The 20,804-nt window shown below is 36.4% G+C and overlaps 1 protein-coding gene across 2 annotated transcripts in view; it reads right to left on the reverse strand.

Annotated features, from left to right (window-relative positions):
* The window catches only part of chd6 (chromodomain helicase DNA binding protein 6), a 117,834-nt gene that overhangs the window by 28,057 nt on the left and 68,973 nt on the right, over positions 1–20,804 (reverse strand). For both annotated transcript variants that reach the window (XM_055222157.1, XM_033966101.2), the window contains exons 12-24: positions 17,653–17,774; positions 16,680–16,923; positions 14,394–14,570; positions 13,585–13,728; positions 12,425–12,523; positions 11,026–11,182; positions 9,324–9,534; positions 8,420–8,615; positions 7,348–7,512; positions 6,102–6,281; positions 5,338–5,448; positions 1,927–2,129; positions 1,013–1,093 (exon numbers count right to left, since the gene is read on the reverse strand). In XM_055222157.1, coding sequence (XP_055078132.1) covers positions 1,013–1,093; positions 1,927–2,129; positions 5,338–5,448; positions 6,102–6,281; positions 7,348–7,512; positions 8,420–8,615; positions 9,324–9,534; positions 11,026–11,182; positions 12,425–12,523; positions 13,585–13,728; positions 14,394–14,570; positions 16,680–16,923; positions 17,653–17,774 — 2,090 coding nt within the window. The remainder of the gene's footprint in view (positions 1–1,012; positions 1,094–1,926; positions 2,130–5,337; positions 5,449–6,101; positions 6,282–7,347; positions 7,513–8,419; positions 8,616–9,323; positions 9,535–11,025; positions 11,183–12,424; positions 12,524–13,584; positions 13,729–14,393; positions 14,571–16,679; positions 16,924–17,652; positions 17,775–20,804) is intronic.

The raw sequence follows: 20,804 nt of genomic DNA on the forward strand, positions 1-20,804 counted from the left end.
GAATTGTAAATGGGGCACAGATTATGTCTGAGGCAACCATTCCTGTTCAAGGAAGAATTGTCTTTCCTAACAAAAATAGCCAGAGAAAAGAAATGGTTTGAGAGAGGAGTTAAAGAAGCTAAGATCTGACCCTCACTATCTTCAAATGAGTGGTCTGTGGCTTTAAGATGGAGATGTACGGCGGACTGGGATGCAGGGGAGCTCTTGTGATGGCGTTGGTACATTCTCACTGATTTGAAAAACAAAAATTCCACCAGATTATAGCAGACATATGCGCATGTCTCCTTTAAAGTAGTTTGGGGAAATAAAAACATATTGTATTTTTTACTTTAAAAAAAAATTACTGAAAAGCAAAAAATTGCTTATTTATCCCCTCAGTCACACTCGTTGGTGGTTCATTAACAACAGCCGGGCCTGTGTGGCAGTTTGACAAAATGTGGCTGCCAATTAACGCCTATAGTTCCTCAAAACAAAACCAATCACACCAACAATACAGATACATGTTTGGTGAAATGTCGCCCAAGGACACGCTGATACCAAATAGTGTTCTTTTTCAGACATTGAAAATGAGGTGAGAGCATAAAATGAAACTATTAGTTGCATTTTCTTACACTGAACAGTAGGGATGGGACAAGCTCTTGAGCCACAGGATCTCACGAGTTAAAATGGTCAAGTTTGTGCAGATATGAGATTTTGAGAGATTTTTTTGCACATTTACATTTGACTAGGACAAAAAAGGGGTTAAGCATTATGAGTCACACATTTTGAGAAGCTGTAATTCCAAAAGCAGAGCAACAATGATGTAAATAAAGTAAATAAAAAATGGTAAGGGCAAAATTGTGAATTCAACTACTGATTTTAAAATATTATAAATGAAATCTCATCTCTTGTCTTACCATGTGGAAATTGTGTCTCATCCCACCCCTACTAAAAAGTATCCCATCTAAGAATCTGTGTGAGCTTTGAAAACCTGATCTTAACTATTGGCATGTTTTACATTATTATAACTCACCGGCAGATCACCTCCATGTCTCTCTCTGCAAGATGCCATTTGAATCGCCCGTGGTTCAGGATGTCCTTCCACCGACCCCAGCTGAAAAATAAAACAGGAAGTAGGTCATCCGGCATGTACAATAACTGTTTGATAAAACTAGAACACTTCATTGTGGGCACTATTATGGCAGAGGCAAAGTCTAAATCTTTTTATTTTATTTTGGTTTTATGCACAACCATTTTGTCATTGGGTTGTAACACATTTCTGTTCTCAAAAATATTTCTTTTAGTCACTGCACTACATGGCGATTGACTACTTCAATGGCTTTATTATTACTATAAACTCTAAAACTTCCTGTACCTATTTTTTTCCAGTTTTAAAAATGTGAAAACAGAACTAGTTCATTTTAAACAGTTTGCAGAGACCCAAGGTTATTCCTCACTTAGCTTATGCATTCTGTGTATCCTAATTATTCACCATGATGAGTTTACAACCACTTTTCACAACTTTCTAAGGGTAGAGTGAATTTTGCCATGATGGTAAAGCAAAGAACAACTAATTTTAACCTCAAGAGCTGCTTATACAAAATATCTGTACTGGGGCAAGACATATTTTGCTCAGATACATGGGAAAAATTGGGTGCAGGGTCTTTAAACATGCAGTATAAGGCTCATGCAACTGCGCAATAAAATTAAATACCTTTCTTGCTTTTTGTTAAATAAAACTTGATTAAAAAACAAAAATAAGGAACTGATTTAATATAGTCAAAAGATTAAAACAAAAAATTTGTTGTATAGAATAAATGTAAATCGATATTATGTGTATGTAATAAATTCATATATTACAATGTCATCTATAATCACATGTTAAGTTATGCATCTATGTCTCAAACACACTTTCCTAATGTCATGTTTCTGTACTTTGTGTCTTACCCGAATATGAGCAGGTTCTTCTCCACCCTGAAGCACTCGGCCCTCAGGTACCTCCGGCCCCGCTCCCCCAGCCTCCTGGTCCTACACGGCCTGTCCTCACTGTCACTGTCCAGCTCCGAGAACTCCATCAGCTCGTCATCCTCAAACGAGTTATAGTGACGCGTCTGCTTCCTCACGCGCGGAGTGTCGATCACCAGCGACTCCTGGACAGAGGGAGGAGAACAACAAAAAGTTATAGAGATCAGAAATTTCCTAACAATGGGTCGAGTGTAGAGATTGTAAAATAAATCACAAAAGTGCACTTAATACACTTTTGTGAAACTGAAAGAAAACATTTTAAAAAGTTGAAAAAGTATTTGAACATGGACCTCCATGAAAGCACTAGTCCAAATTTGCAATGTTTTGTCTTTTTGGTTTATATAGCCTACTTAAATGGGACAGAAATGTGTTGTACAGTGAACAGTGGTTTCTCCTACCTCAAACTGTCCGTCTGTCTTGCAGTTTGGTTTTTCAGCTTGTATATAGAGTAAAATGACAAGTACAGACTTAAAGGGCACATATTCAATCGTCAAGGATTGATACTGCAATGCCCTTTACTCAGGGATCAACTCAAAATAAATTCATCACCCTCCATTAATACAGCAGCAGGAATCCTCCTTCAAATCTCTTTTAAAAACACATTTTTACAGAAAGGCTTTTTATTGATTATTTATTTGAATATACTGTTGGTGTAATAGGCTCTGTGCACAGGCGCATGCTAGCTAGCTAATGCTAATATTTATTCAAAACATAAAATAAGGAAGCAAAAAAAATCCATAATCATTAATCAATTTTAATTTTAATTAAATGTGTAGATTATTTCAGTTTGTGGTGTTCATTTAATATTTTTTATGCCTCAAAATTAGCATTAGCCTTAGCAGTGACACACAAACACCTGCCTTTCTAAACACAGACGTGTCCCCCCGGGAAGTTGTCACCTCATTTGTTTAATCTTTGATATGTTGTCAGAGACATGAGCCCTAGAGTCACTGTCCATGGTCTTATCTATAAATATTTATTCATTTCAGCAAAAACCTCGCAGAGATAAAATTAGGAAGTTGTGATGCTAACATAAGACTCAAGTCATAAAAGGCTGGATTAATAACTTCTATGACTCATTATATAGTAAGTATTAAAGTGTTTCTTTTCTGCCGTTTATTTATTGCAGCTCATGATTTTTTTTTTAACAATATTGTAGATTTAGAATAGATTTTGTGGTTTAAATCTGCCCTCGGGTTATCATCTATATTTACTTCAGCAATATATCGAACATCAAAATATGTTATTATGACAGGCGTAGCTATAACACTATTCCCTCATCAAAAACATACCTGGAATTGCTTCATTTGCACTTGTTTTCTTAATCCCGTTTAAGGTCTTCTTCAGAAATCGCTCACACTAACTTTTCACCACATAATTACGTAATAGATGAGCAACTTGAAAGCCTCCTGTGCAGTCCATTAACCATCACAAGACTTTGGGCATTTTAGCGGTCAAATTGTGTCTCTTTCAGTATAACAGTCACGTTGTCTAATGTTCATTGTTCATTGACAACAGAGGACACTCCAACGCCTAGATACCTTGTTTGAACCAGAGGTTTTTAAAGTGTCTATAGATGACTTTCAGAGGCCAGAGCGGAGTTTTGCCTTGACGGTAATGCTAACAACAACTAGGATGCTAACACACACTTTCTAATTAGATGCAGACAGCATAGCGTGCACTTATGTTGACCTCAAGAGCTGCTTATACAATATATCTGTACTGGGGAAAGACAAATTTTACTCAAATACATTGGAAAAATTGGGCCTTCAAACATGTGGTACAAGGACCATGAAGCAATATAATTAAATCAGATATTTTTTTACAACTTTATTTGAAAATATATATTTATTGCATTTTGTCAAATAAAACTTGAATAATAAGAAAAAAAGAAGGAACTAATTTTTCACCAAAATCCCTTGTTGGAGCCAGAGGTGTATTTATAGTGTTTTTTTAGTGTACTGTAGCCATACAAATGCCAAGATGACTAAAAGCATGTTAAAAGGCCAATTAAAGCCACAATAATGCAGAATATATATACTTTAAAGGGCTCATATTACGCTATTTTGTGATCTATAATGTTGTTTCCTCATCAAAAACATATCTGGAGTCGCATTTCGTATTATTCTCACATGTTACCACAAACCTTGTATAGTTCTTCGCTCAAACACATAAAACACTCTGTTCCACCTTGTGATGTGATGTAGCAATACACGAAGTGCTCCACTGTGTTCTTAAATTCCATACACTTTCACTAGAATCATAATTTCAGCACTAAAATTGCTCTATCTCTACTCAACAAAAGATAAGAAGGTAGCCGTTAACTTGAAAACTACCACTTCATGACATCACAAGGTGGAACTCAGCATTTTGAGCTTTGGAGAAATAGAACGACTAATAATAAAGGATTATTTACACGTGAATGAAACAAAACACAATTTCGGCTATTTTTTGAGGAAGTAACAATATTAATACACGGCTTAAAGCTCACAAGACTCAAATTTTCAAACAAAATTCTGAAAAAAGGGAAAAATAAGTTCAAAAAAAGGGAAAAGGGGGCATATAAGGATCATAATGATGAGGTATTCTGCTCACGAGTCGCACATGGCCTAAAACTGCAGCATGTGTACTTCATTCATTAAGAGCTCCCATCTGCTGGAGCTGGCGGGAGGCAACCAGGCTTTTTGCAACCGTGCATCCCAAATGTGTATGGTCTTTACACAGTTCACTGCTACATTTAACTGTGGATTTCATTGTTAAAATCAACCTGTTTTTATCCAAGATATTAAATTTATGCATTGGCACTGACACAAAGGGTGCAATGGAATTAGATTTTTAGTGTCTGGGTTTCATCAATATAGTGAAGCTAAAGAACTGGCTGTACACAATCATAAATACAACCATTTGTTTTATATCCAAGAATAAAAATATGAGGGAAAAGCTTATTTGTGGACATATATTCATCCTCATTTCAATTAGTGCGCCTTGACATGGATTTAAAAATATTAGTATATAATCGCTATCGGCAAATATTCATTATCGGACACCACAGCAAGGCAAATATTTAAAAAAAAGCAGACCACCCCTACTTTTATTGCAGAGTTGGTCTGTGGATGGTAAGTTTTCTGGCTGTAGGGGTGGCCGTACCACATTTTTTTCGAGAATTAAGTGTTGCAGCCGAGTACAGATAAAATCTACAGATCTAATTATGAAGAAATAATTGGATGCTGGGAAGTACGTGAGGAATGAACTAGTTTTGTTTTCACAGTAAAATCCAGTGCAGAGCTTTTAAGGTTATTTCCCGTACACATTTCCGCTGAGGGATTCGTTTACCTTCTCAGACCTGGAGTCGATCTCCACCTCAGCGATCTTGGCCCATTTCTGCCAGAAGTTTGGGTCGTCTAGAGAAATGTCTGTTCTGTTTCCAGACGACACAAAACTGGCCTGAAAAACAAAAAAACAAAGAGTCAAAATAATAACAAAAACCCAATTTCATTATTTATTTATGTACAATATGTGACTATGACTATGTTTACAGCAACACTTATTATCTTCATATTGTTAGATCAGAAGAAAGTCGAGAGTAGGTAGGAAGGGATATTCCTGTTTATAAGCACACTTTTGTCCACTTTTAACCATGCAAAATGATTGTATGAGTTGTTAATTGCTATGTCTTTTCTAGGGGTACCATCATTTTTGTCCAGGTCCGTTTCATGAGTTTATATTTTTAAGTAATTCTATTGAAGGTTGAACAGCAATGTCTGACTTTCACTGATTGAATTTCATAGAATTTTTATGTATTATTGCTTTTGTCAGAGTCGAGTTATTTCTGTGACTATTGTGAGTTTTTCCTTTCCTTAACTGATGGGTACCAACAATTTTGTCCACGTGTGTCTGTATACCCCTGTGCATAGGTACTGTTTTATCCAGTCTATAAAAAAGACCTACATTAGATCCATTATCAACACTTGTAAATGAAGTTAAATAGAAGCATACTGCATAGACATCTATTTTGCAGCACAACTAATCTCTGTACTACCTTTTATTATCAAACCACAGACCAGTATCAGGGCTTTAACCCCTCGCCCCATCTGTACCTTGGCGAATGTGGAGCCCTTGCCCTCAGACTGGATGGTGATGGTCTGGGTTCTCCTCTGAAGTATCTGGTCGATGTCCTCCTCACAGAACTTGGAGCCTTCGTCCTCCTCGTCCATCAGGGCTCCATACGCACCCTTCTTCAGCAGGTCTTCCACCTCCAGCTTGGACAACTGCGCCACCTACATAAGACAACAGCAATAAATGATACAGCATTCTTATAGGGACTGAACCTTTAATTTATTCTAATCAAGATAAATGCTCTTTACATCATGTTGTAGAGTAAAAACAGCTACATACAAAAACTGAGACTGTAATAAATAATCTACACATTTTGTCACGTATCAACTAACACAGAAGGTACTGGCAGGGTCACCTCTTTTTGTGCAATCAGGCACATTGTTATTGAGCATCATGGGAATCAATTGCTTAACAACATCTCAGACACATTGGTGGATTTTCAAGCATAGCAAAAAACGGACTGGAGAACTAACAACTGCATAACACTATACCAGACAGTAGTTTCTGTGTCATGATGCGACATCACAGCAGCAGAAAGGACTAAGTGGGTGGGGTTAAAAGTTCAAACTTAAACATGTTCTTGACTCACGGTCTGGAATCATGTACAGAGCCTTTCACGGGGGCAGTCAGGGTAGATATCGCATGGTTGTCAAACAGTTCCCGCCATATTGGTTCTATCAAAAATTTTTACTGAAAGAAATTTTACTTTAAGAACTAAAAGCCCCAAATCATCAAACAGATTTAAAGGTCCTGGACATTATTTTTCCCATGTATCTGAGCAAAATGTATCTTACCTCAATGCACATATATTGTATAAGCAGCTCTTGAGGTCAACATTTGTCTGCTGCGTGCTGACTGCATCTAATTATCCAAGAATCAGGAAGTGCACATTGGTATCCCTGTTGTTATTAGCGTTACCTTGACCGCAAATCTCCGCTCCCGTTTTTGGAGAGTTTTGAAAAACGCTCATAAACTCACTGCAGTGCATAGTTAGGATGCTCAGAATGCATAAAATAATGGAGGAATAACCCAGAACCACTGCCAACTGTTTTAAATGAAAAAGTTGTTTTTCAAGTTTTTTGAAGACACAAAAAAAAAAAAAAAAAAAAAAAAAAAAATCACATAAAGCGCCTTTAATACTGATAATTTAATGAATGCAAGTTTCCTTTCGGACTTAACATTTGTTTAAATTAGCAAGTGGTAAAAAACTATAGAGTGATATCTGACCCCGTTGAGGCTGCCTTTGCGGTTGATGTCCTGCAGCACGGCCTTGTCCAGTCCCAGTTTGAGACTGGCCTTGTCAAACATCTCCCTCTCATAAGAGTTTCTTGTGATGAGGCGATAAACTTTCACTGCTTTACTCTGACCAATCCGGTGACAGCGCGCCTGGGCCTGAACAACAACAAAATCATTTTTTTAAAATAAATATAGAAAATTCTACACCACAAAGACAAAATTATCTAAGCAAGTTAAAATGACTTGAATTAAGAAAACTATCAAATAAGGGGTTTTGGAATATTTAGCCACCCTTGTGTAAGCTTTTTATATTTTGAAAATGTAGTTAAGTATTATATATATATATTATATATATTTTCTTATGTGCAGAGTCTGGTACATGTGATAACAACACAATTAACATTTTAAATCCAAAGTTTGTGTTAGAAATGTATGGAAATCTGCACATTTATTTTCTATATACATTGCGTTTGCACATCATAACTAGGAATACACCGATCCAGCTTTTTCAGTTAGGATACAGATTTTAGTACAATATATTTAAGTATCTGCCAATACCCGATATCAATCAATACCAGGGCTGAGACTGAAACAAAAATAAAATAAGACAGAACTTCTCCAAATGCAGCTTATATTCATCCCTCATGTAACTACAGAACAGCTTTGTATAACTAAAAGTTCAATCATTATGAGTCTTTCTGGGCCATCTGTAATAGTTTTATTACATCGTTTTACAAGTCCAACCAGGATTTTGGCTTAATCGTTATTTGGAAGCTGATGTCCAATCCAACAGTTTTTTCAGTATCAGCACCGATATTCTATACCAGTATCGGATCGGCGCATCCCTAATCACAAGATACATTATTAAAATTTTTCATTACATCGTTGCTTTTATATGAGTAACCTACAAGAAATAGTTTCACATTGCAATCCTCATTCACTAACAGTCTCCTTTTAAGTAACATTCAATTTATTACGATCACATTAGTGTTTTCATTTGTGTTACCTCCAGATATTAACCATTTTAGGTCCTTAAAGATCTTTGAAAATGCAGTAGTTGTACCTGCAGGTCGTTCTGTGGGTTCCAGTCAGAGTCAAAGATGATACATGTGTCTGCAGCGGTGAGGTTGATGCCCAAACCTCCGGCTCTGGTGCACAGCAGGAACACGAAGCGGTCTGAGTCGGGTTTACAGAAGCGGTCTATGGCGGCTTGGCGTAGATTTCCTCTCACACGACCATCTATTCGCTCGTATGTGTAACTGCAGAAGAGACGTAAGGGGGAGAGTAAGGGCTATGCTCTTTTAGGTATCGCAATTGTCTTTTGTCTGTTTTTAAATGTTTTATATAAACTTGAGTGGTCCTTGAGTAAAAAAAAAATAGATAAATTGAACCATTAGGGTAAATTCTTTTGTGAGTTAGTGAGAATGTATTTCACCAACACAAAATACCCCAATTTTTTATTTTTTATTTATTTGTAAGGAGTGAGAATACAATACACATTTTTCTCACCCACTTTAACAATAATTAAAACATGTGAATAAAAGGAGTAAGAAATAAAATAGGTACCAAAATACAACATATAAATGAGTTGGAGTAAAAATCTCACTATGCTAAGCGCTGTACATGGGTGTTTCTCTATGAATGGGGACCCCTGGAGTTTGCACTTAGCAGGGGGTACTTGAAATCATTTTAGATTAAAGGAGGGTGAAAATGAGTAGTGCGTAATTCATAAGATACATTTTTGACAGTTTTAAACTATAATCTTAACCGCAACGTTTGTGAAATTAATTATTATTGAGTATTTTTGGCTTTTTAGGCTATTTTTGACTTTCTAAGCACCACTGTTTAATCACAATCGCAAAACTTGCCGGACAAACTACACGATCGTACAGCCGTAACAACAGCTATCCAATACTGTATAGCTTCTTTCTTTTCCGCAGTGTTTTCATAGTGCGGTGTTGCTGTACCGTCTCTGTATGAGGTAGTCCTCCAGGATGTCCAGGCAGCGCACCATCTGGCTGAAGACCAGGACCTTGTGGCCTCCTGACAGCAGCTTGGGCAGCAGCTTGTCGATGAGCACCAGTTTTCCCGCAGCCTGTATCATGGCCTGGAGCTGGAAGTCCGGAGCATCTGGACTGTGGCTCTTCCGGAAGCTCTCCAAGATCTTCTCCTCCGCTCCTGTCGAGGTGAAAAGCAGAAACGTATAGTGATGTTGGGGAATCAAGAAATAGTTTTGGCAAATTATAACCACATGACAATATATGTTAACTTTGCCAGTTAGTCGAGAATGACATTTTTCTGTTTTTTTTAATGTGTTTTGTTTTTTTTGCAGAGGGGTATCAATCTGTTCATCACTCGCTCCATTATGTTTCGAGCCAGATTCAGACAGTCAATGGGTTTCATTTTGGCTAGCTAAACAAGTCCCAATTATAAGAAGCATTAAGTATTGGAAATGAGTTATCTTTCCTGAATAAAAATATTCTTTAAAGCTTCAGAGCCCGATGACGGGAGATGGTGAACAGAAAGCAAATTAATATATATTTATATATATATTAATATATATCGGCCAATATGAAACTTTGTAGCTGGACAAGTAGTAGCTGTAGCAGTAGTTGGAGAAGTAAGCACATATAAATCCATAGTAGCATAGTAGAAGTTACATCCATAATAGTATAGTATTAGTAAAATAATATCATAGGAGCAGTAATAGCAGTAATAGTAGCAGTAGTAGAAATAGTAATAGTAGTGTCAAGGGTTGAGTGAAAAAAATGAATTGGGTTTGACATTGGCTAGATAAACAAGTTCCAGTTATAAGAAGTGTTATCTACTGATAATTAGTTATCTTGACTGAACAAAAATATTCTTTGAAGCTCCAGATGACGGATGACGAAAGATTGTGAACAGAAAGCAAATATCAGCCAATATATAACTCTACGACTGCTACAGTTACTACTTGTCCAGTTAGAGTTGTAGTAGTTGTAGTAGTTGGCACATAAGAAACCATAGTAGCATAGTAGAAGTACTACCTGTAGTTGTAGAGTAGTAGCTGTGGAATAGTAGCAGTAGCAGTAACAGCAGCAGTACTAGTAGTAGTAGCAGTAGTCATAGTAATAGTATTAATAGTAGTAATAGTAATGTAAGTAATAGAGAAGTAGAACTAATAGTGGAACAGTTTAGTAGCAGCAGTACTGCTCTTTATGTTGCAGCAGTAGTAATCATAGTAGTAGTGGTTGCAGATCCCTAGTTGCCTTTAAAAAATGTGATTTGTAACAATTAAATATTACTCTAATAAGGCACATTAAAGTTTTCTTGGGTAATTTACTGCACAAATTAGAAGAACAGGATAAGTGGTCCAGTCTAGTAAAATGTTCTGGTTTAGACTTGGTTATAGTTGCCATATTAACCCTAGTTTAGATCACATTGACTACTACTACTACTGCTACTTACTATTATACTTACTTACTATTAAAAACTGTTACTATTGAGAAAGTTTGTGAGTTTTTTTTGGCTGTAAAACTCTTTCTGATTGGTTGAGTACAGAGCCATTGATACCTATAGATGCAGCAGGATCTGGTGAGTAGAATGGGACTGAAAACTGAATTTGGCCCAAAAATGACTTGGACAGCGCTGCTATGAGTCTGGTGAGATGTATGTGCTGTGGGCTCAGACCTGTGATGAGATAGGGGTGGTTGCAGCACTTGCGCAGCTCCATCATGGTGTTGATGAGGTTGGGCATGTTGTGCTGGTTGGCTCCTTTGGACAGAAATGAAAAGTTCTTCTCTAGAATGGCTCGGTAATACTTCTTCTGGATGTTGGTCAGCTCCACCTGCAAAAACACAATATAGGACCAAGATATAGCTATATGTTATTGTAATTACTAAAAGGTTTAAGACGCAATTGGTATTTGTTCTGATTTAACTTTTATTACCAAAATACCGATATTAATAAAATGGTAACTTGGATAATGAGACACTAATGCACCTTTTACATTTTACACCATTCCCATCTTGACCTTAAAACATTTTTTGACAGATTGTACAAAATTATTTTCTAAGCAGATTTATAAAAAACTGGGCAAAATTTGAAGTAAGATATCGAGAATTTCCTCAGCACAATTTTTGTATCTAATTTGACAAAATGAAGACATTTAAACCAGACTCTGTTCATTTTTCAGGTTTATAAATGTCAAATATGTGCAATTGGTATTGGTTATATAAAACACATACATTATGAGAAACTTTAAAGGCCCCATATTGCACTATTTTCTGATCTATGTTATAATGTAGTTTTATTTAGGCTGAGTTCTTCTCTCAAACAGAAAACTCTGCTCCACCTTGTGATGTGACGTGGTGATACAGCAAGTGCACCACTGTGTTTTTAAACTCCATACACCTCATTTCAGCCCTGGAATTGGCAGTGTCTACTGAACAAATGGTAAAAGGTACTTGTTAACTTGAAAATTACTGGTTCATGACATCACAAGGTGGAACAGAGCATTTTGAGATTGGGAGATGTAGACAGACTAATGATGCTTTTCAAACCAGGTATGTTTTTCATGAGGTAACAACATTATAACATGGCTTAAAGCTCACAGGAGTAAATGTTTCCATAATATACAACCTTACATACAAATAAATTTTTCTTACATTTAAGTAAATAAACCACTTATTTAATTAAATGACCATAAAATATAGAAGTCGACCAAAACTTAGTTGACTATTATTTGACTGGAATTATAAAGAAAGAAGATTTGGGAATTAATTGTGGAATTTATTTGTCTTTTTCATATAACTCTACAATTAACTGAGACTTTTCTTGTATTGTCAGTGTAAATGGGGATAAATATATGGTCAGATCATAGGGATCATTCTGAAGCCTTTTGCTAAAACCGTGCTCCTTTTTAGTCAATTAACTGATGCACAGGGCAAATCTTTTGTCAACCAATAATTTCTCTGTTGACTACAGTGGCGGTAGAATGTGCGCCGCTGTGTCCTGTGTCCATGAGTAATGACAGTATAATTATCAAAACTACTCTTTTAGTTACCATCCAAATAGATTCATTGAGTACCTCAATAATTGTCTCCTCTTTGGGCGCAAGGTTCTTCTCCACGTCGTCCTTCAGCCTCCTCAGCATCATGGGCTTCAGAATGGCCTGGAGTTTCTTCACCTGCAGCACAGCACAGGGGGCAGGGGGCAGAGGGCAAAGGTCATAAGCAGTATACAGAAGAATAAATGTTTAATGACCATGTGTGCTTGTGTAATGCTAAATTTTACCAATGAAATTCTACCATCATTTTTTTCTTTTATAAATGCTACACTTTGGCATTCAGCAGACAAAATACTATTATTCTTATTACACATGACTAAGATCTGTAATAGTTAAATTTTTAAGGAACCAAAAAATATTCTCTTCAGTGTTATAGTTCAGTTCAATTCATCTTTATGCCAAACTCATGGTCCATTTTTAAAACAGACAAGGACAGTGACAATATAGTAAAAAATGATGTTTCAAAAGACAACCATACCAGTGTCTCCACATCTTGGACTAGGGTATTGCACTGAATGTTCTGTTTGTGAGTGACATTGCGATTTCATTTTCTAACTTATTCGACCTGCAAATAAAACTGCACGCTATAATAAGAACTTTAATGTACAAAGTGTTCATTCTTGCAGTGACACACATCTTGGTGTTGTCATAATACAACAATTTCAAAATCGATTTCTATAGTAATAAACAGATTTAATACGATATCACAATGTTAATAAATAAACAGCCTATACAATGTGATTTTACACATTAAATCATAGTACTTTCTTTTATATTACCATGTGGCCTCTGTGTAATCTCTCAGTCTTGCAGGTCAGTTCTGTCTACACGGTCCAATACTTGTTCTGATACAGCTCAAGATCATTCTAAAGCTATTCAGAAAAGGTTCAGTTCTGTTCTGTGAAAGTGACTTTTTTAGTGTCGATACCAGCTCTAGTTTCGATACTAGTTTTAATATTGATTACCATCTTATTTTCTATACTTTTGACAACACTACCTCCATAAAACAGTAACATAATGCAGAAAATGTCTTGCACATAGTGAAGCAACACAAACTGATCTATGATTCCTGAAAGAACTGAATGATTCCCTTAGTGCATGCATAGGAGCAGTAGATGGTAAATGTGCAGGGCTAAAATTGAACTGCAGATTTGAATTTGATGTATTAACGCCTGACTGACCTGTTCTTCGGTCTTGAGGTCTCCAAACTCCTCTAAGAAGGCGCTCTCGGAGGGAAACTGCAGCGGCTCCAGGAAGTTGAGCAGAGAGAAGAGCTCCTCCACAGAGTTCTGCAAAGGGGTCCCAGTCAGCAGCACCTTATGCTCCTGAAAACACAGTAGAGTTTGGACCACAGGCTCATTCATGTGTTGATGTGAAAAGCACAAAATAGGCAATTGCTTTATGACTCCCGGATGACCACCAGAGGGTTAACACTAGGGTTCATCCAAACTGCAAACACAACACTACAACTGCACAAGCTTCATGCTGTATTTATGTAGGATATTATTACAAAATGGTATATTTATATGTATAAACTAAAAATATAACTCATGTGTCATAGCTGCCGATTACACAAGCGAGTAGCAGGTTTTTAAAAATTTCTTTGTACCATAATGACTACGCAGTGCTGCTGAATCCTACGGCTATCATCGATGAAGAAAATAAAATTGAAGAACGGAGTAAGTACAGAGCAGTGGGCGTATGCCGGTGGTGGTTGATCGGCAAAATGGTGTCTTGATAATAAGCAATTAAAGATTACTTAAGCATGCACAAATCACTCCAAATAAAACTCTGGGAAGGTAAATGAGAAGGGGAAACAAGTATAACATGGTTGAAAGATCTGAAAAGTCTTTGCAGAATAGATCTGCTTTAAGATGGCTGCCCTCTTTTTGTAAGCAGTTTCATTACTGTGCCTGGACTGGACAAAGGCCAACACGTGTTACCAATGGCAGTGTGTTCTTGGGTGAATGTCCCATGTGGAGGTACTGACCAGGTTCATGAGTTTGAGCCCTTCCAGGAGTTTGCAGTTTCTGTTCTTGAGCCTGTGCGCCTCGTCAATGACCACACATCTCCAGTTGAGTTTCTTCAGCTCAGGACAGTCGGCCATGATCATCTCGAAAGTGGTGATCAACCCGTGGAACTTCAGCCCGCCGGGGATAGTGTTACCCTGGAGACGAAAAGAGAACATTACATATCATTTTAGTGCTATTATATAACTGTAACCTACAGAAACCATTGAAAAAAAGTCTAGTTTACTATTGATTGTAAAATTAAATTCAAATTAAAAGGCTTATAACATGTAAAATAAATGCAAACTTTAATAATTTAATAATCTGTAAACAGGATGCACTGAAGCAACAAAGAACAAATATTGTATTGAATACTATGCTATATTTTTATGCCACAATTATGATAAATAATATGCAAATACATATAATGGTTATTAAATACTAGTAAAAATACATTATCATTCAAAAAAAAAAAAAGCAGCCTTGGACTAGTGTCACCTGCACCTTCTGCTGGTAACAAAGGGGAGAAGCTAAGTTTAGCCACATGACTGCTAACAGATCAATGTCTTTTAATGAAGCCTATTTAAACTGATGTAATTAAAACACAATTTTGTGTTTAATCATCATTAAATGATAAATGGTCACATTTCTATATAGTGCTTTTCCACTTTCAAGGCACTCAAAGCGTATTATTGCAGTGTGTTTGTAATACCGGTATATCACCTTGTATTGACTGTCTAGGGTTGTATCAAAAATCAGATACTAATAGACTAAAAATGTCACATTCACAGGACAGAAATGAACCTTTCCTGAATAGATTTAGAATGATCTTGAGCTGTAAGTATAAGACCACATAGACTAGTATGCGCCCATGGACCACTATGGAACATACCTGGACAATGAGGGATTACACAGATATCAGACCACAAGGTACTATAAAGAAAGTACTACCATTTAATGTTGAAAATCACATTCTATTGTCTATTTAAAGAGCTTTTTTTTTTTATTTTTTATTTTTTTATTAGTATAGTATAAAGTCTATTCCTTAGTCAAAAACTAGTTTGAAATTTTAAGTATTGTGACAACACTAGTATGCCATCATAGGTTGGGTTCACTTTTAAGAATGTGATAATGTAAAAATCTTAGGAGACGCCCACTGGATCTTTTGAACAGTGAAGGGTTCTACGACCCACATTCACAAATGAACAGAGCCACGGCCCAATGACGTCATGTTGTAGCTCTGTTTGTTTACAAGTGCTAACTACAAACGTATAATAAGATCTGGAAGATGAACCAAACATGGTGCTATACTGGTTTCAATAGCCCAGGCGCATGATGCCAAAAATGACACTTTATTCCAGTTCTTATTATAGACCGATGGTGCTAATGCTGGAGAAAACAAGCCCAGTCAACAGCATGAAATATCTCTAACCAATAAACTGAAAGAAGAAGATCTCTAATACACTGAGGCAAAAATTACTCCTGCTGTGATACACACCTCTGTCAGTTTATGGATTAAACAACAGCGTAAATTTTAAATGCGGCTGAATTTCTCACTTTGAATGTTTTAACTCTGAAAAATCTTCATTCTGAATTTAATTTGCTGAATTTTTAAGTATATATTTACACTCCGAATTTTGACAGTTAAATCTGAAGGCGTGAGAATATATGTGCTGAATAATTAAAAGGTGATTTTATTTAGAATTTTTAAACAATTGAAATTCAGAGTAATAGTTTAAACATGTTTTTTTCAGAGTTAAAAAATTCAAAGTGAGAAATTCCAACGACATTTAAAATTCAAAATCTGATCAGACATAAACACCCACAGTCCTCTTAGTGTAAAATTCACTTCCTTTTAAGAGCAACATCAGTGCATGTGACAGAGCTCCAGTGCGTACACAAGTAATCGTGCTGTGCTTTGGCCCACTTCCTCCAACTGTGCCAAAGGCTGGAGCGTGATTGGATCATTTGCACTCACACTGGACAAATATACCACATTTTAGGGGCTGTCTCTGGTTAGGCATGGTACGATTGGGCTAGTGTGAGTGCCCTTAGATGGAGAGCTATTATTATATTTGTATTTATTTATTATTATATTTGTATTTATTTAGTAGCATATTTATAATGTATTATTATTATTATTATTATTATTTGTATTATATTTATGTATTTAATTTATTTATAATCTACCACCAATATACCAGTTAAAGGGGCACTATGTAACCTTTATACAGTGCACCATAAAGATGTTGAAGTCGGCTCCTGACCTGTGCATCCCTGTAGAACATCTCGTACTGCAGGATCATCTGGCGACTAATCTGCGATCCGTGGTACACTATGACGTTCATGTTGGTCCAGGTCCTGAACTCCCTCTCCCAGTTGGTGATAGTGGAGAGGGGGGCGATGATGAGGAACGGCCCCCTGATGCCCAGACTGAACATCTCGTACAGGAAAGTGATGGACTGGATTGTCTTCCCCAAACCCATTTCGTCGGCCAGGATACAATTTTTCCTGTAAAATCAAAAGAGGAGAAATTGGAGAGGGGATGAAACTACTGCGCATCACGTCAGGTTTCTGGAGTTGTTGTGTATTCTTCTGCATCATGCTTTTGTATATTTATGAAAAATCGCTGCAGTATGGGTGACGTAGGAGTGCGGACTTTATAGGATCGTGCTGCTAAACATAACCTCAGGCTCAAACTGCTCCTAGTGCAGTTCTTGGCCAGTGGCTGCAAGTATTCCCTAAAGTTCTAAAGTTCAAAGTAGTGATCCAGTGGAGGTGCCGCGGTGCTTTGGCCAAATGCCGGAGCCCAGCACAGTCTTTTCCTTTAATAAATAGTTATCGCATGAACAAGTGTTCTCGCATAGTCTGACACTGCAGCTGCAACTGGACGGGGTTTGATTACGGCCAGGGAGAGATTATAAGATTACTCAAACATGTGTGGATGACATAAAAGCATTTCAGGCATGTTTTTGATGAAGGAACAATGTTAAAACAGGGTAGAAAGCCCCAAAAAGCCGATTTTGCATAATACACCTGTTTAATTTAAAAGTGTGACATCAGGAAAACCCAGATAGGATGGTGGGATTGATATCATTGGATTGTAAATCACTTTCTACTACATTGTGTTTCTATGTACATTGTAGTTTGTAAATAAATAGTTTGGGGTTCCTTCATAACATAGTACTACCCTGAGGTCTAAGAATACCCCAAAAGATCCCTCTCTCCTGCACCACTGACCTGTTGTACCAGTTGAAGAGGAGCCAGTTCATGCCCTCCAGCTGGTACTCCCGCAGTTGGTTCCCATTACGGTAATCTCTGGAACGCTCCAACTTCTGCCACTTCTCTGGAGGTGGACGCTCCTGAAAAACAGTAATAAAATACTTTTTACATTTTAAAATAGGTTAAAATATGTATTTCATATGTTTAAAAATTGACCTTTTTCTAGCAAGATCATATCTGTTAGTGGCTTAAAGAAGGGGTATTACACTATTAATTACTAACGCATAACATATTTAGATGACCATTTTACCTTTTATTGTTTTGAAAATGCTATATTTGCAGGTTTTTAAAATTTCAATTTCCTCCCTCCCTTTCCTCTACGTGCTTAAACCTTTAAAGCTCTATCAGAACACAATCAGTGTGCATCCCACTAATGGAACTACTGCACATCACATCAGGTTTGTGAAGTTGTTGTGTACAGTTTTGTATCATGTTTTTGTTTATTTATAAAAAATAAAAAATAAAAAACATTTAAAAAAAGGTTGTATGGGAGCATGGATGACTGGTGGGATGAGCATTGGACAGAATCTTACAGCTAACCGTAAGGAGGGTTCAAATCGTGAGGTAGAGAGAGATTACTCAACCAAGCATGGATGACATTTAAAACCTCCTGAGGCATGTTTTTGATGAGGGAACAATGTTACAACATTGTAGAAAACTAGAAAAAAAAAAAAAAAAAAAAAAAAAAAGATTCTTGCATAAAACCCTCACGTTAGGCTTTTCTGGGTTAAATTAACTTTTTTCTGGCAAACTCATTTTGTCAATTGATTAAAACAGTTGCACTCAAATTAGGTCAAATATTCCTTGCCCACAAATTTTCTTAATGATGAGGGAAATCATTACAGATCAGATCAATTTAAGAGAATTTTCTTTTATTTTAAGAAGCCTATTTCAACCCAATCAGGTTCAGTGTTTTACCGACAGTGTTGACAATTGTTGTGAATGAAAAAATAAAACATTTTGAAATTGAAGGTACTGGCACATCAATATATTTCTAGGACAGATTCAAGGATGCAAAATGATCAAATCTAAAATATGATTATGATTATTATGATTATCATTATTATCATCATCATCATCATTATTATCATCATGTGCAAATCTTATATTATTATTATTATTATTATTATTATTATTTCATTCTCTCTGTTTTGTATACCAGCATTAATTATTCAACCATTCCTCTCCTATTTCATTGAAAACTGCAATAGCCCCAGAAATACATGAAGGACAAAACAAGGATGTCACAGTGACAAACTTTATCAATAATTGTGAAACTGTAATTTTAATTTCACAATATTACACATTTAATATTTTTATTCCAAACTCATTTATTTTATTTGGCAAGATTTAGCCCCAAAACACACACACACATACACCTTTCAACGACTAAAGAAACCTCAAATTTGTCCCACTATGACATTTACAATAACAGATAAAGCTAACAGAACACATTCAACACTTATCTTTCTGCTCCCAAACAGCTCTGTATTTATTATCATTGATTCTCATTTTTCGTGCGACCATCAAACCATATTTCTCTGTACTATGGGTTTTATTAGATCTGAGCAGGAGCACCTGAAGCAGGAGCAACGGAAGATTCAGCTGACCACTACAACATTCTATACTGTTAAAGGTGCACTATGTAGCATTTCTGGTAGCCTATCTCCATGGAGACAAGCAGGTGACCAACAAGAACAAGTCACAGGTCAGGTCTGTGGAGAGACACCCCTTCTCATCGTAAAAATGCTTGTTTTTAAAGGCTTTTTTGCAGTATAAGCCCATATTTCATAATAGATGCAAGATACATTTAATGGAGTGAAGGCAATATATATGATAACATCTCCATGGATATAAGTAGGAAGATGAACCCTCTAACAGAAAGGCTGCAGAGTGCAATTTTTAAATTGAAACAGAAGCAACAACATGTTTATTGTTAAAATGCACCCTTTGTTCATTGCCCTGTGGTACTTGTCCAATCATGCCACAGTGTCATTTAGACTGACTGCAAATTTGTTGACCTGGATTATGGTTAATATTTCTGTAATTACTGGGTCTATCCAATTGAAACAGACACTGGCACAAAGTTTAATGTCTTCTCTGTCAGTATAAATAAACAAACGCAACATAATTTGTTCAATAATCGCCTCAGAAAGTGGTGCCATTATTCAACCCCAAAGAAGTGATTGTAGTCAGTTGAACAGACGTTAAACCATGAGATTAATATGGCAAATTTGAGGGGCCAGTCGTGAACAAATAAAAATCCACCTTAAATTATGAAATCCTAGAACATTAATGCAACCTATAAGTAATTTAGCTATAAACTGGCAAAAACATATTTCCTATTTTATTATTAAAGCTCTTATATTACACAAAATTGACTCTTGTGAGCTATGTTTGAACAACCCTGCATTATTAGTCATTGGGTTAACAGCTACTTTTACATTTTGTTCAGCAGAGATTGCCAATTGCAGGGCTGAAATTATCCAAATGATTCTATACAGTGGAGCAATTCCTGTATGAGAGAGGAACTTTGTGTGTTAAACATGTGTGAATAAAACAACACGCAACTCCAGGCATGTTTTTGATTTTTAAAAATTACATAATAACATAGATCGGGAAACAGCGTAACAGTGGCCCTTTAATTAAAATAACAATCTCTTTCAACAATAGCAGCTCTGCCCTCCTTCTGCGATTTCACCATTATAACACTGTATAATGTCCATTAAATCCAACTCGCACTAGATTTGTTAATTTTCAAACTACTTTCCAACAACTGTTTGCGTCATCTGAACAATCTCTAAATGTCATTTGAAAAACACACCACAGACCCCCCTCCCCCTCGTAGTATGAGGCTATCGTTGCAGCTAATTAGCCATACAAACATGGGCAGAGTGGGGAGTCTCAAGGACAGTAGCTGAATGGGGAAACTATGTTCTGAGAAATGCGGTAAGGATTAAAAATAAACCTGTAATGATGGGCTCTTATGTGTGCGAGCTGATAAAATATACCATACGAGCACGGCCTAAGTCTATAATGGTCCACTTAAGTCGGAGACAATGCTGACAGAGTAGGGTTAAAATTGCTATTAAGAAGACAATAAAATAAAA

Source organism: Periophthalmus magnuspinnatus, chromosome 5, assembly GCF_009829125.3.
Source record: "Periophthalmus magnuspinnatus isolate fPerMag1 chromosome 5, fPerMag1.2.pri, whole genome shotgun sequence".
NCBI classification, from domain to species: Eukaryota; Metazoa; Chordata; class Actinopteri; order Gobiiformes; family Gobiidae; genus Periophthalmus; species Periophthalmus magnuspinnatus.